A 14,039-nucleotide genomic window follows, 5' to 3' on the forward strand; every position below is an offset into this window, starting at 1 on the left:
GGTTCTATCTCTTTGCGGAAGTCTGCCACCTTTGTTTAACTTTAATGCTGTCTTTTGGAAATCTGCAAATTGGGGGGAGGGAGGAATCCAGGACTAGAAAACTTGATGACTAATTTAGAAACAGAAAGAAGCGACTCCCTCAGACAAAATCATCTGGTTTTTTTTCCCCCCACATGGATTTCCATCATTTTCACCTTCAGTAGAAGATTCAGTTATTACTGGAGCCCTAAAATACTTTGTGCATTTCATATCCATGCAGCTTAAGTCAAACTGACATTCTTTCCAAATTTAAGTAAAGGCAGATAACAATGCGTGACGGAAACCTGTTTTATTCTAGTACCAATGCCAGGCAATTCATAGAAAAAAAAAATCACTGTTTCAGCTCTCTGCAGGCGCTGTCCTGCAAGACATGTGCCGAGTAGGAGTGACTTATGTTCAGAACCCCCTAATGGCGTGGAACAGCAATCCAGATTGCTTCTAGAACAGTGCCCAAATGCAATTGGTTAGAGCTTCTTTCCGTCTGGAAACAGGCACTGCTTAAAGGAAAATGCTGTGCCCACCAGAATCATCCCGGGCTCCTTTGGATTAGATGAGCAAAGACAACTCAGAAGAAAAGTTGACTTAACTCTAGCGGTTGGAATACGGCCCCCAGAAAAAGCAAAGCGGTGCTGTGTATAAACAGGGCTTGGTGTGAGGCGCCAGAGGAGTGGGCTGGATCCCAGGGACACCGAGCACCAGAAGGATGCCGCCTGCTTGGCTAAAAGACCCAGCAGTAGGGCCAGCTATTGTGAAGCCCCTCCGCCAGATGAACAGGGACCCTTCTCTGGTCACAATAGCCATTCACGCTGAGCAGCCTCATTAAATATTCAGCCTGTGCTTCCGGCAGCTCATTAGGGCCGCAATGAGCGGTGACGTGGTTGCTGGAAAGCGGAGGGCCGGCCAGCATCAGTAGTCAGAGGCTGAGTGAGCTGCTGATGGCTTTTCTGTTCACTGCCTGTCCTATGATGACCAGTGTTTGCTCCCTGCTTTGCCTGAAGTACAGGTAAAATAAAACAGGAGACAGGCAGCTTACCCCTGAGAACATCAGGTTCTTACCTCTGAGGTTGTGTGGCAAGGGCCTCAATATTTGAGTGCTTGCCCCCTTAAAGCCCTCTGACCCTCTTAAAGAGCTGTCGGCTTCGGGGGCCTTTGCTAAGCACAAACAATGTGGTGCTATTGTGTACTTGGGCTGTTTGATGACTGCATTTGGGAGGGTTTGAGGGATGGTTTTGAACTTGGCGCTAGAGGTTTTGAATACCAAATTACTCTTCTGTAACAGGTCAAATTTAGAAATATTTGGGGGTAATCCGAACAGTGTGCATGGGAGGTTTACTCTGTTAATGCCAAGTTCTCATGTGTTTGAGTGGTTCACTACTTAGACTTTCCCTTGTGACTATCAGGGTCGATCTGGTACAATAAAAAGTAAATATTTGTCAGCTCTCGGGGGTTCTTCCCATAGACTGAATGTTGTTGTCCTTTCATCTTGTTACTTTTCCATGGGTTTGCACTCAGTGCTGTGTGATATTTAAAGCTGGTGAAATCTGTGAACAAAGAATTGAAAAATGAACTCAGAGTATATTTCTCTGGTCTCACTCTTTGCACGTTTTTCTCTTCCCTACACAGAAAATGTTTTCAAACAGCTCATTTCTATGTAGAAGATAGCAGTTCACCTCGGGTGGTCCCCAATGAAAGTATCCCTATCATTCCTATTCCGGGTAAGTAAGACCCCCCTCTTATGGGCTAATTGTTTTTTCTCTTCTGCTTGTACTTGTGTGTGACAGCCGTGACAAAATATTATTTTCATAGCCTTTTAAAGCTTGCCCTACAAGATCCTTAACTCACAGTGATTTAATGAAATCTTTGCTTCTTTACATATCTGCAGTGTGATGAAGTCCTCTTTAAGAGGAACAAATACCTATGAGTTGACACACAGAATAGACTCCCAAGTGGGGAGGGGAAGTACAGTAGACAAAAGGGAGAACAGAGATCCTGGCAAGCCACTTGGACTAAGTTTCCCTCTGATAGGCAATTTGTGCTTACTATTTTTTTTTTAAATCACAATTTGTTGATACATTTCTCTTGCGTTTTCTCCTAAGACTCCATACTGTGAAAATACTTAATCTTAGCGTTGGAAGTTTTGGTTCTTAGGATTTGGAGTGGAAGCCTAGGGATACATTTTGGTCCGGGGCGTATTTCATTTGTCCTCAGGTGAAAAGATGAAATACTCAGTGTTAGAGGTAGGCACTGGTGGAATACACTGCTGTAGTAAATCCTAGCAAATGCCGTAAACCTTTAGAAGTTCAGGAACTGGTTAGTTGTAACAGAGATGAGATGTTGGGAGTAAAGATGGCTCCCACCATGTTTATTTGGTGTCCCTTCCTTTTTGCCAAATTTGAACTTTCTTCTGCTGGGTTTCATTATGTACTTGTAAATCTATCTTTAGATCTCTCAGACCTCCATCCTTCTGACACTTCGTCTTTGTAAACTGAGGCACTGCTTTTACTATAGTCCTGTATCCCACACGCCTGCAGCTCCCCTCTTTGTCCAGAATGGTCTTTACCGTCTAATATACCATGTATTGCCTTATTGGCTTGTTGTCTCTTCCGCCTACAGTGTGGGCTTCATAAAGGCAGGTGGATGTCTTCTTAGCGTGAGAATAATACCTGGCACAAACGTTCTTTAATTCTTTGAACGAATGAATGAATGAATGTCAGCAAATCTTTCTTAAAGCTCTTAAAGGGCTCTATCCGTGAAGCTCAGAATTACAGTCATTCTCTCGATACCAAGGAATGCTTATGTTGTTTACAGATCGTCACTAGGTGCTGTTATGGGTGGGGATTTAATTGGAGCTTTATGTGTCCATATATGTTAAGTCATTAGATATTGTGGGAGTTGGCCATGTTTTCTCCATTCTGGTCAGCTTATGTCACTAAAGCTTGCCACACAGAAACAAGAGGGGTGGCAGAAAAGTCTCTGGTTAAGTTTCTACTGGGTTAATTCATGGCTGCTAAACAGTTCCTAGACAGACAGGATAGGTGTTCTGTTACCCTCTGTTCTTGACTGACCATCACCCTTGAGTCTTGAAGAAGGAGACTGCACTCTACCTTGGAGAGGACAGGAAGCAGACAGGAACCCTCAGTCTTCCACTTGCATGCAGTAAGTAGTTTTGTCGACTCTATAGGATTTGGGCCCTAGCATGTGTATAATCGTTCTCCTCCTGCATTACCTAGAGTATGTGTTGAACTCTAGAAAATGCCTAGGAGCCTCTCTCTCTTTTCTGAACTAATTCATCTGACAAACAGCTGTTGGGTAGCTGTGCCTTTGAAATCTGTTTGAAAAACCTAAGTGGTGAGATACTTCTTGGGCTGTCCTTCACTTTTTATTGTCCTTTCTCACTGGATTGGGGATCAGAAAACATACAGTCTTCCCCTGCCTCCACCATGACACCTTTGGTCAGTGCATTGACCTCTCTGAGCCTTAGTTCCCAGAATCTGTAAAGGGAACAGGATACCTGATCTCCTTGCACTTGGAGGGCTGTTAAAACTCACAGGAGATGTTATGTTGTTAAACCATTTTGGAAACTATAAGCCAGAATTGTTGGTCATTGAAGCTTTGCTTCCCAAATCACAGTATCGTCCTTCCCAGTGGCCTTGGAGAGGGAGCATTTGCATAGTGCTCTGGTTAAGACTGTCCCAAACCCTAAACCACATCCACCGGGTGTGGTCCGCCACACCTTGCTCTTTACCTTGGACTTTGAGGATTTCCAGTTCACCGGAAGCCTCAGAAAATGCCATCAATCATGCCTGCCTTGCCACACCTCTGGGTAGGTGTTTCAGACTGGAAAGGCTTTTGAGAGTTTTCTGCCTCATTTCCCAGCTACCCGTTGAGTCACCAGGGTAAATATAGTCATCTTCCCTGCCCTCCTTCACCGTGGGGCATCCGCCCGACAGCGCCCAGCGGATGCCTGGCACCACAGATCTTCTCAAACCCTATATGTACTGCTTTCTCCTACACGTGCATAGTGATGATAAAGTTTAATTTATAAATCAGGCACAGGAAGAGATTCACAATAATAACTGATGATAAAATAGAACAGTTAGAACAATATATTGTGATAAAAGTTAGGCGGCCTCTCACAAAATATTGTACTGTACTCACCATCCCTGCGATGGTATGAGATGATGAAATACCTGCGTGACAACATGAAGTGAGCTGAATGACCTAGCTCTCGGCTACAGCTGTCCTTCTGACGATACCTCAGGAGAAGGATCACCTGCTTCTGGACCCCAGCTGACTGCAGGTAACTGAAACCTTGGATGAGGGGGAGCCTCTGTACTCACACCCCGAGGGCGTTTCTTTAACTGGTAGTTTTTCCTGATTCCTACCCACTGGTAGCGTAAGTACATGGGATGAAAATGGCTTCAGCTTCTTCACCGGCTGAGAAATCCATGGTGTTCGGTGGTACCTCACGTGACATAGGAAATGCAACCTTGAGGAGCTGGAACACCCCTGTCAAAATGAATTCATTGAAATCTGTAGCGTGGTGTGATGTTCAGGCACCTGGAGAATTTTTGAGACCCCTCTTTGTGTTCTCGCAGACCACACAGCCTTCGCTGGGCACCTGCCGGTACAAATCATCGCGCGTCTCCCTTAACTGGGAAAGAGTTACTGTACGTGACCTTTCTTGAAAGAGTTTTCAATTTAATCACATTTTCTACTGTTTCTTAAATAAAACCCCCGCTGTCCTATTTCATAGTTACGTTTGTAAAATATTTTGTAGTTTATGATGCACTTGAACAATCTGTTATTCTGTTTATTCTTATGGTTTCTTCTGGTTATTGGCATACACCTGTGTCCTGCTTAAAAAATTCAGTATAAGAAAAACAAAACTTTTGGGGCGCCTGGGTGGCTCAGTCGGTTAAGTGTCTGACTTCGGCTCAGGTCATGGGCTCACAGTCCGTGGGTTCAAGCCCCGCATCGGGCTTTGTGCTGCAGCCAGCTCAGAGCCTGGAGCCTGTTTCAGATTCCATGTCACCCTCTCTTTCTGACCCTTACCTGCTCATGCTATCTCTCTCTCTCAGAAATAAATAAAACATTAAAAAAAAAAAAAAGAAAACACAAAATTTAACCAATTCATGAGTTACCTTCACTGTGGTGAAGCTTTCAGCCCAACTTTTCCTTAGTGGAGACAGCATGGGATCGTTCTGAATGATTTATCTCATCTTTCTTATTTCCAAAGATAGTTAGGATATTTATAGAACTCCTATGGAATATTTGTTCTCTCCCAGTAGATCTGTTATATTTTATTCTTGTTCAAAACCTAATAACAGGACTACTGGGCCTCTGATTTATCAACTTTATCACCTGAACTCCTTTGTCCTATAACTGATGATTTCAAAAATCAGGTTTTCAGATATTTACAGGTACTGGTATTTCCAGTTATTTCCAGGGGCACGTGGGTAGCTCAGTAGTGACCAACTCTTAATTTCAGCCTAGGTCATGATCTCATGGTTGGTGAGCCTGAGCCCCCATTGGCCTGTGGACTGACAGCATGGAGCCTGCTTGGGATTCTCTCTCTCCCTCTCTCTTCCCCTCCCCCACTCATACGTGCATGCTCACTCTCCCTCCCTCAAAATAGATCAACTTAAAAAAATACATAGATATATATTTCCAGGCAAACACTATGGTAAATTGAGCCATTATACTGGTTAAAAAACGTATGCAACAGGGTACGATTGAAAAGCCAGGCACCAAAGTGTTATAAAATAGAGCTTGTGGGTCATCCCTGTAGAATACGGAATAAGCTCTGCTCTGAGAACTTCCTTTACAGTTAACCTTTTTTAGAAAACATCATGTAGTGTGTATCCGGCGTTTACTGACTACGTGGTTTATTTTCACTGCAATCCTAGAGAAACCAATGCCACTGACACCTCATCTTACAGGTGGAGAAACAGCGGCTCTGAGCTACAGTTAACTCACCCAAGGTTACGTAGATAAATGGTGGAGTTAGCATTGGAATTCCCTCTGTGGCTTCAAAGTACAGATGCCTAGGAAAGGCTCTGCCTTCCGTTTTCATGCTGGCACGCTCTTTGGACAGTTCTGATCTCGCAAGACTTCAGGCTCCTCATTTGGATGTTGCTTCATTAGATCTAGGCCTTTTCAAGCATTCACGTGTGTTTTTTCTGAGTTCTTGGTTCTTTCACTAGCATTGACCATTTGAAATTCTCCTTTCATTATTTTGTAGCGTCTTCCTTTTTTTTTTTTCTTTGTTTTATTTATTTCTAGGAGAGAGAGAGACAGCGTGAGCAGGGGAGGGTCAGAGAGAGAGGGAGACACAGACTGAAACAGGCTCCAGGATCTGAGCTGGCAGTCAGCACAGAGCCCCATGCGGGGCTTGAACCCACAAACCGCGAGATCATGACCTAAGCAAAAGTCGGACGCTTAACCGACTAAGCCACCCAGGCGCCCCATTTTGTAGCGTCTTCCATATCATAAACTCGTCTCCACTTTTGTTCTGTAGTCCTTTTTATTTTCTTCCTTTCTAAGAAAAAGACACTCCCCCCCACCCCCACCGCCATCACTACCTCTATTCCCTGTGCAAAAATAGACCTGTGTGATTTAATGACTTAGGGAGAAATTTACAGAAATGTTTAAACTTTTGGATGATTCCGATATGGTTAAAATTCATAAACAGTTCTGGCCTTCAAATCTCAAAGCATAAGCAGGATCAGTCAGAGTAACTTTTTGAAAAGTATTACAAAATAGGCACATACTTAAGGAACCCCTTGCTAATTGGTGATCATTCCTGGGAGATAGCCATTTATAGGAATTTTTGAAGAATTCTGAGTTCCTAATTGTGCCAACTGACTTGAAATTTTTGAGTTTAGAATCTTCAGTGTGTTCTTCTGATTTAACATAGCAAAGATAGTCTTGTAAGGATGGAGACATTTTTTCCTGATCTCACTTGTATTTCACAATGTGGAAATGCTAGAGAATGTGAATATGGTGACTAAGGTGAGTTAGCCTTAGACAGCACTCTTCTAGGGGCAGCTGGGTGGCTGAGTCGGTTAAGTGTCTAACTCTTAATTTCAGCTCAGGTCATGATCTCACAGTTTGCAAGATTTGAGCCCCATATCAGGCTCTGTTCTGAGCAGAGAACCTGCTTGGGATTCTCTCTCTCCCTCTCTCTGCACTTCTGCATGCATAAGCGCATACTTGTTCTCTCTCAAAACAAACATTAAAAAAAAACCTCCTCTAATACAGGAGGATTTATCCAATATGAAAGAAATTAGGGAAGTGTTTTCTTCTGTTGTTTTTTCTTTTTAAGTTTATTTTGAGAGAGAGCAAGGGAGAAGCAGAGGGAGAGAGAATCTGAAGCAGGCTATGCACTGTTAGCATGGAGCCCAACTCAGGGCTTGATCCCACGAACCATGAGATCATGACCTGAGCCAAGATCAAGAGTCCGTCGCTTCACCGACTGAGCCACCCAGGTGCCCCAGAAGTGTTGTTGAAGTTATGTTCCAGTCACTACAGAAGTGACATCAATTCTTTTATCAGGAGAATGTGGAATTAGAGTACCTGTTCCGTATATGATACTTGAGAAAAGCGGTTGGTTCGGTGGCCAGTTGGTTGGTTTTCCAGGTAGGTTGAACTCTGACTTGTGCAGGAGAATGAAGGGGGCGTTGACTCTTGGGGCACCTGGGTGGCTTGTTCAGTTGAGCCTTTGACTCTTGATTTTGGCTCAGGTCATGATCTCACTGCTGATGAGTTTGAGCCCCACATTGGGCTCGCCACCGACAGCTCAGAACCTGCTTGGGATTCTCTATCTCCTCTCTCTCTGCCCCTCCCCCTACTCATGCTCACTCTCACGTGTGTGTGCGTGCTCGCTCGCTCTCTCTCTCTCTCTCTCTCTCAAAAATAAACTTTAGAAGGGGGAGGGGTTGGCTCAATATTTTTCACAGTTGGTTTTTCAGAATCGAACATTGCATGGTGGTGCTGTGTTCTCCATTGTCCCCCTGGAAGGGTAAAGCATAATTGAGTGCAGTAACTTAGCTGTCAGTCGTCTAATAATGCTTTCTCAGGTACTTAACTACGAAGACGTTTTTAAGATACTAAAGTGGTCACACATTTCCGTTAAGATCTATATTATCCTTGGGGTGCCTGGGTGGCTTAGTCGGTTAAGCGTCCGACTTTCGCTTAGGTCATGATCTCGCGGTTCGTGGGTTCGAGCCCCATGTCGGGCTCTGTGCTGACTGCCAGCTCAGAGCCTGGAGCCTGTTTCAGTCTGTGTCTCCCTCTCTCTCTGACCCTCCCCTGCTCACGCTGTCTCTCTCTCTCTCCTAGAAATAAATAAAAATATAAAAAAAAAAAAAAGATCTATATTATCCTTAACATCTGCAAGTACTTTTAAAAACCTAGAGTTTCCCATCTCAAGATACTCATTTTTTTTTTAATTTTTTTTTTTTTATTTATTTCTAGGAGAGAGAGAGAGAGACAGCGTGAGCAGGGGAGGGTCAAAGAGAGAGGGAGACACAGACTGAAACAGGCTCCAGGCTCTGAGCTGGCAGTCAGCACAGAGCCCGACGCGGGGCTCGAACCCACGAACCGCGAGATCATGACCTAAGCGAAAGTTGGACGCTTAACCGACTAAGCCACCCAGGTGCCCCTCAAGATACTCATTTTAAATGACAAACTTCAATGATATTTTCATCGCAACTATTGAAGCGTTACGTCCGTACGTCATCTGCAAACTATTTTCACTGCGTTGCGTTATTCTTTGAGACTTTCTTTATATTATAGCTTTTTTAAATCAAAACTTAGTTCATGAAATTAACCTGATTAGAGACAGTGTTGTAAGGGCTTTTCCAAATGTGCGTATTGTCAAGCACAAATGTCCTTAGAAAAGCTTTTTCTCTGGAAATTAGAAAATCTAACTTGCTAATAAGAGCATTACAAAACAAAACTTTGGTGCTAACCAGTAGCTTGGAAATCCAGAAATGATTCATGCCTTTCCAGCAGTTAAAATACATCTTAATAATTTGAAGGTCACTGGCTTCAGCAGGGTGCCAGCATATAAAGGGGTTTTAAACATGCAGTTTAAAACCCTTGGGATTAAACCAACCTTGTTGGCATATTTTATTTATACAGAGATTATCTCCAAAGGAGATTCATTGGTCTTTTGACTATAATGAAGCCTTTTCTTTATTGACTTCATTGTGTCATAAATGAAAAGAGATTTCTTTTTATGGCAGGAAATAAAACGTTCCAATCACTGCAACACTCCTTGCATCCAAAGAGTCTGATTTAGACAGAAATCTCTTTGTTATGCTCTAACTCGGAAACTAAAATCTCACTTATGTTCTATTTCCCGTTTGCTTTATCTTCCTAAGTGGACACAGAGGTATTACCAAGTGCAGAGAGAGACCTGAATTTGGCTTCTGGGAACTGAGAGGGCAGGCACAAGAAGGGGCTGAGTTCCTGTCCACTAGAGGAGTGGTTGACAGTCGAGTTGTAGGACTTGGGGGCCCGGGGGTAAGGTCTGAGCAGGATTGACTTGACCCAGGACTGTGCTGGGGCTTCATACGTTCTCCTTATAAATCTGCCAAAGGACAGATTTGGTTGGGATGTGCCATAGGGTTGCGGGAACTACTATGGGTTAAACAAACTTCACAGAGATGGGTGGCAGAGGAGATAACTTAAGGCCCTCTGGAATGTTCACTGTAATTGTAAATGTACCCACATCCTGCCAGTATGGTATTCTTAAACAGACCTTAAGCCAATCCACCCCAGCATTAAGCATCTTGGCAGGAAGGTAGACACTACAACACTTTTTTTAACCTGGCATCATCAAAGTTACCAGAATATTAGTGTGAATTCTCCAAGGTAACTTGACGCTTTCTCTTAAAGCCAAAGTGTATCCTTTCATTCATTAGAAGTCAAAGTTTCTTTAAAATGCAGTACTGTGGTTTTCTGCCTGGTCTAACCAGGTACGCTCAATTCAAGGTCTAGAGAAGTCAAGTAAGGTGGAAGACGCAGGACTTGGGAATTGGCCTGGCCCCACCACTTGATAATGACAGTGGACACTGGCCAAGCTCTTTGGTACTTTTAGTCAGTCTCCCTGTGTATAAAATGGGTAATCACCACCCTCCCCCCAAATTACAGGGCTGCTTATGTAAAGCAGTTAGCACCCAACAATAAATCAGTTACCAAGCATTTACTAAATGCCAAGCACTCATCTGCTGACTTTTCATAACGCTATGGATTAGGTAGCTGTTATTCCCACTAGGTAGCTGAGGAAAGGGAATTGCAGAGAGGTTGAAGTCCCATCACGAGGCCATCTTACTCTGGCTGTTCCCTTCCACCATTTCCCCTAGGGGCCTGATGCACACCGAATGCCTTTCCATCATCAGTAACTGAGAATGACAGGTACACAATTTTACTGAGTTCTGGGCGGAAGACCCTGCCATGGAGTTGCGTTAACAGGCCGAGCCCTGTGCAGCGCCTCCCCATGGCTGATGTTCAGGAACAGCCTTGGCTCCTTATTTTTTCTTTCTTTTTAAAAAAAAAAAAAAAAAGTTTATTTATTTTGGGGAAGACGGGAAAGACAGTGAGGTTTCCTCCTTTTTGTTTATCGGTTATTCCTGAAGATGAAGAGAAAGCAAATGAAGATTATGAAAGTAAGATAGAACCATACCCCAGTGTGTGGGTGATCACCCTCTAGTGGCTCCAGATATGCAAGTACAACAGAGACCGGACCGGATTTGGAAATAGCCTCTCTCTGTGTTGAGTGCGTTGTTCTTTGTTTCTTACAGTGTTTCATTTAAGGTCAACAATCTTGAGCTCTTTTTTTTTTTTTTCCCCTCCATGGAATATCTCTCCCCTTTGGTACTTTCATCTTAGTATATGTTTACCTTCTTCGTACGCTTTGCTTTGGGTACCTACAAACCAGAGACTAATTTCAGGTTTCCTCAGAATTGGTACATAAGAATGTCTTGTTGTGGATTGCCCAAAACAAAAGGTCCCTTGTTTAGTTTAATTCCAACCACCCAAGGCTGAAATCTTGGAACAATAATATCGAATAACAGTCTCACCCTTAAGGTGCTGATTCACAGCTAACTATACCAAGCACTTTATAATGAGATGATTGAATAATAAAAGCGGTACTCTTCATTTTGCCAAATTTAAATCTTAGGCATATGAAAATTCTTTAAGTAAATATGGGAAGCGGGGGTAGGAAGCAAACCACAAGAAACTTTTTTTTTGAGTTTATTTATTTTGAGAGAGGGAGAGAAAGAGAGAATTAGCGGGGGGGGGGGGGGGAGGGGAGAGAATCCCAAGCAGGCTCCTTGCTGTCAGTGCAAAGCCCACACGGGGCGCAATCTCACAAACCTGAGCCAAAATCAAGAGTCTCATGCTTAACCAGCTAAGCCACCCAGGTGCCCCAACAGACTTTAACTCCAGAGAACAAACTGAAGGTTGGGTGGAGGGAGGTGGGCGAGGGAGGAGCTAAGTGGATGATGGACATTAAGGAGGACGCTTGGGTGTTAGAGGTCAGTGATGAATCATTAAATTCTACTCCTGAAGCCAACATTACCCTTTATGTTAACTAACTGGGACTTAAACAAAAACTTGAAACAAAAAATGTTGGCACAAAACTTAAAAGTAACATTTTATCCAAGGGACTCCAATTAACCACGTGATACTCAGTTTAACTCCTTATTCTTCCTTGAAATTTGAGAATGTAGACAAATTCTGTATCACAGTAAGTGGAGTCGGAGCTTCGCATTCAGTACACCAGGATTCAGATCTCAGCTCTGCCTACTGAGTTGTTGGTCACTTTGGAAATGTTGCTTCCGTTAACTCGTGTGTGATGTGACGATAACAGTGTCCCTTTTCACATAGTGCTGGTGAAGATAGATGTACGGAAAGCATTTAGCACAGTCCCTGGTAACCAGTATAGGGCTTAATAAATGGTGATTCTGCTCTCATTATACCAACTCTATCTGGAGTCCACTTCATTATATATTATAACAATCTCCCATCTAGCCTGTATTTAAAACCTCTTCCTTTGATGCCAGCTCATATTTTTATTTTATCACCACTACATCAGTAACATTTATTTTTGCCTGAGTCATCAAACCCATCCCTTATATGGCACTTGGAGTCTTCACCATGTAATTACATGCTGTTCTTGCTCACACCTGCTTATGTTCATTGCTTCTCCAGCACAAATGTGCCCTTGGGCAGAGCCCATCTCCCTAAGGTCTGGCTGAGTCCTGGGTGCTCAGGAAATGCCTCCTCCAGTGGTTTCCCATTCACTCTGACCCAGACAGCGGCCATTCTCTCTTGACCTTGGACTGTGCCCAGCTCCCACTGCCATATTCCAGCGTTTAGCTAATCTTTCTGAGCTTTATTTTCTCAACTGTGAGATGGGTAGGAAAATAGTATCTATCTCCCAGGGTTGTTGGGAGGTTTCGAGTACACGTTAATCCACCTAAAATGCACAGAAAGTGCCTCATCCATCGTTAGTGCTGCTCATGTTGTCTGCATTCATTAATGGAATATATTTAGGTGAAAAAACATCTTTCAGACGGATGGCCTCTAACACCACAGGGTCTTTCCAGATAAAAGCTGAGATCAGGCCTATGCTGCTGTTCTAATTGCTTGGCTTTCTGCTAATTACAGTCATTTTGTAATTGTCTCGTTCTTGTTGAGAGAAATTTAGTAGAAAAACTATATAAGAGAAAAGCTGTTATAGGACTTCGAATTAGCCATCACCTTATATTAATCTTAATATTGAGAAAAAAGATTTAGGACCCTTCAGCTTCATTTATCTTGATTGAAAGACAAATCATCTGTTATCTGGTAGCTGGTGGTGGTCAGTACTCTGTGTGTGTGTGTGTGTGTGTGTGTCTGTCTGTCTGTCTGCCTGTTGGTAGTTTTATGACATTACCAGGGTTGCCTGAAAATGCAGAGAGGTGTGGTTAGACTTCCTCGGATGAAGAAGCTAATTGGAGAGACTGGTGAGCCATATATTTCCATGATTATCATACTGAGTGGTGCTGGATTTTTCCTGCATCTAGCCAGGAAGACTGATTTCTGAGCATGTTTGGTGTTAGCGTGAATACTATACCTGAGTAATCGGCAAGAAAAAAAAAAGAGTTATCCTAAAAGTATTTTTTTAATGACTTGAGATGGGCTTTGGCCCTTAAAATGCCATGGTTTTTGCCTTTTTTGTTTTTTGACTTTGCAGAGTAAAACAGCTTTGAATCTGACCTGTTTTTTTCTTATTTTGAACTACAGTCCATGTGCACCGTAAATTTGTTGGAATTCTAAAATTCTAAGCTATCATGGGATAAGTGTTGCCCTCAGCCTATTGTGCTGTTAGTGATGTGCCCCTCAGAAAGTGGTGTCGTTGGTTTCTAATTAAATTGGAAGGAAATGCTGCATCCTACAGTGTTTGCAGGGTTATGTCGTATCCCATCTTGCTCATTTTGCCCCTTGTCCAAAGATGAGTGTCTTTGGGTTAATCTTCCCGAGGCTCCAATTGTGTACATATTAACCCTTCGGCCTCAACTTCAGATCATTTCTTCGCCACTTGATCATAATTGTAGACTTTGCTTACTTCTAAACATTTTAAGGGAAGTTGATCAGATAATTTTGGAAAATTTTCTTGAACTGTGCATTCTGCTCAATATTCTGGAGAAACGTTTTGGCTCTGCTTGCTTTGTTAATGCTGGTTACATCATTATGGGAGCTATAGATTTCTTGGGCGTGCAAAATGATTGCATATTCATGAACATCTTCAATCCTGAAATATTTGTAAATAACTTGGCAATTTTTTTCATAAGGTGGTCTATTAAAATGATTAGGTCTTTAATTGTTCACACAGAAAGAATTTGTGCTTACAGAGCACCACCTATTAGATAAATAACATTTCTGCGCTAAGCAATTTGGATTATGAACATATAAGTCACCTTCCTTACACAAAGTCTAAGAGA

The 14,039-nt window shown here is 42.8% G+C and overlaps 1 protein-coding gene across 3 annotated transcripts in view; it reads left to right on the forward strand.

Annotated features, from left to right (window-relative positions):
* PTPRG (protein tyrosine phosphatase receptor type G) overlaps positions 1 to 14,039 on the forward strand; it is a 705,708-nt gene that overhangs the window by 649,299 nt on the left and 42,370 nt on the right. For all 3 annotated transcript variants that reach the window (XM_039257247.1, XM_039257249.1, XM_039257248.1), the window contains one exon: positions 1,663 to 1,754. In XM_039257247.1, coding sequence (XP_039113178.1) covers positions 1,663 to 1,754 — 92 coding nt within the window. The remainder of the gene's footprint in view (positions 1 to 1,662; positions 1,755 to 14,039) is intronic.

This window comes from Hyaena hyaena, unplaced genomic scaffold (assembly GCF_003009895.1).
Source record: "Hyaena hyaena isolate Hyena2069 unplaced genomic scaffold, ASM300989v1 scaffold_608, whole genome shotgun sequence".
Lineage (NCBI taxonomy): Eukaryota > Metazoa > Chordata > Mammalia > Carnivora > Hyaenidae > Hyaena > Hyaena hyaena.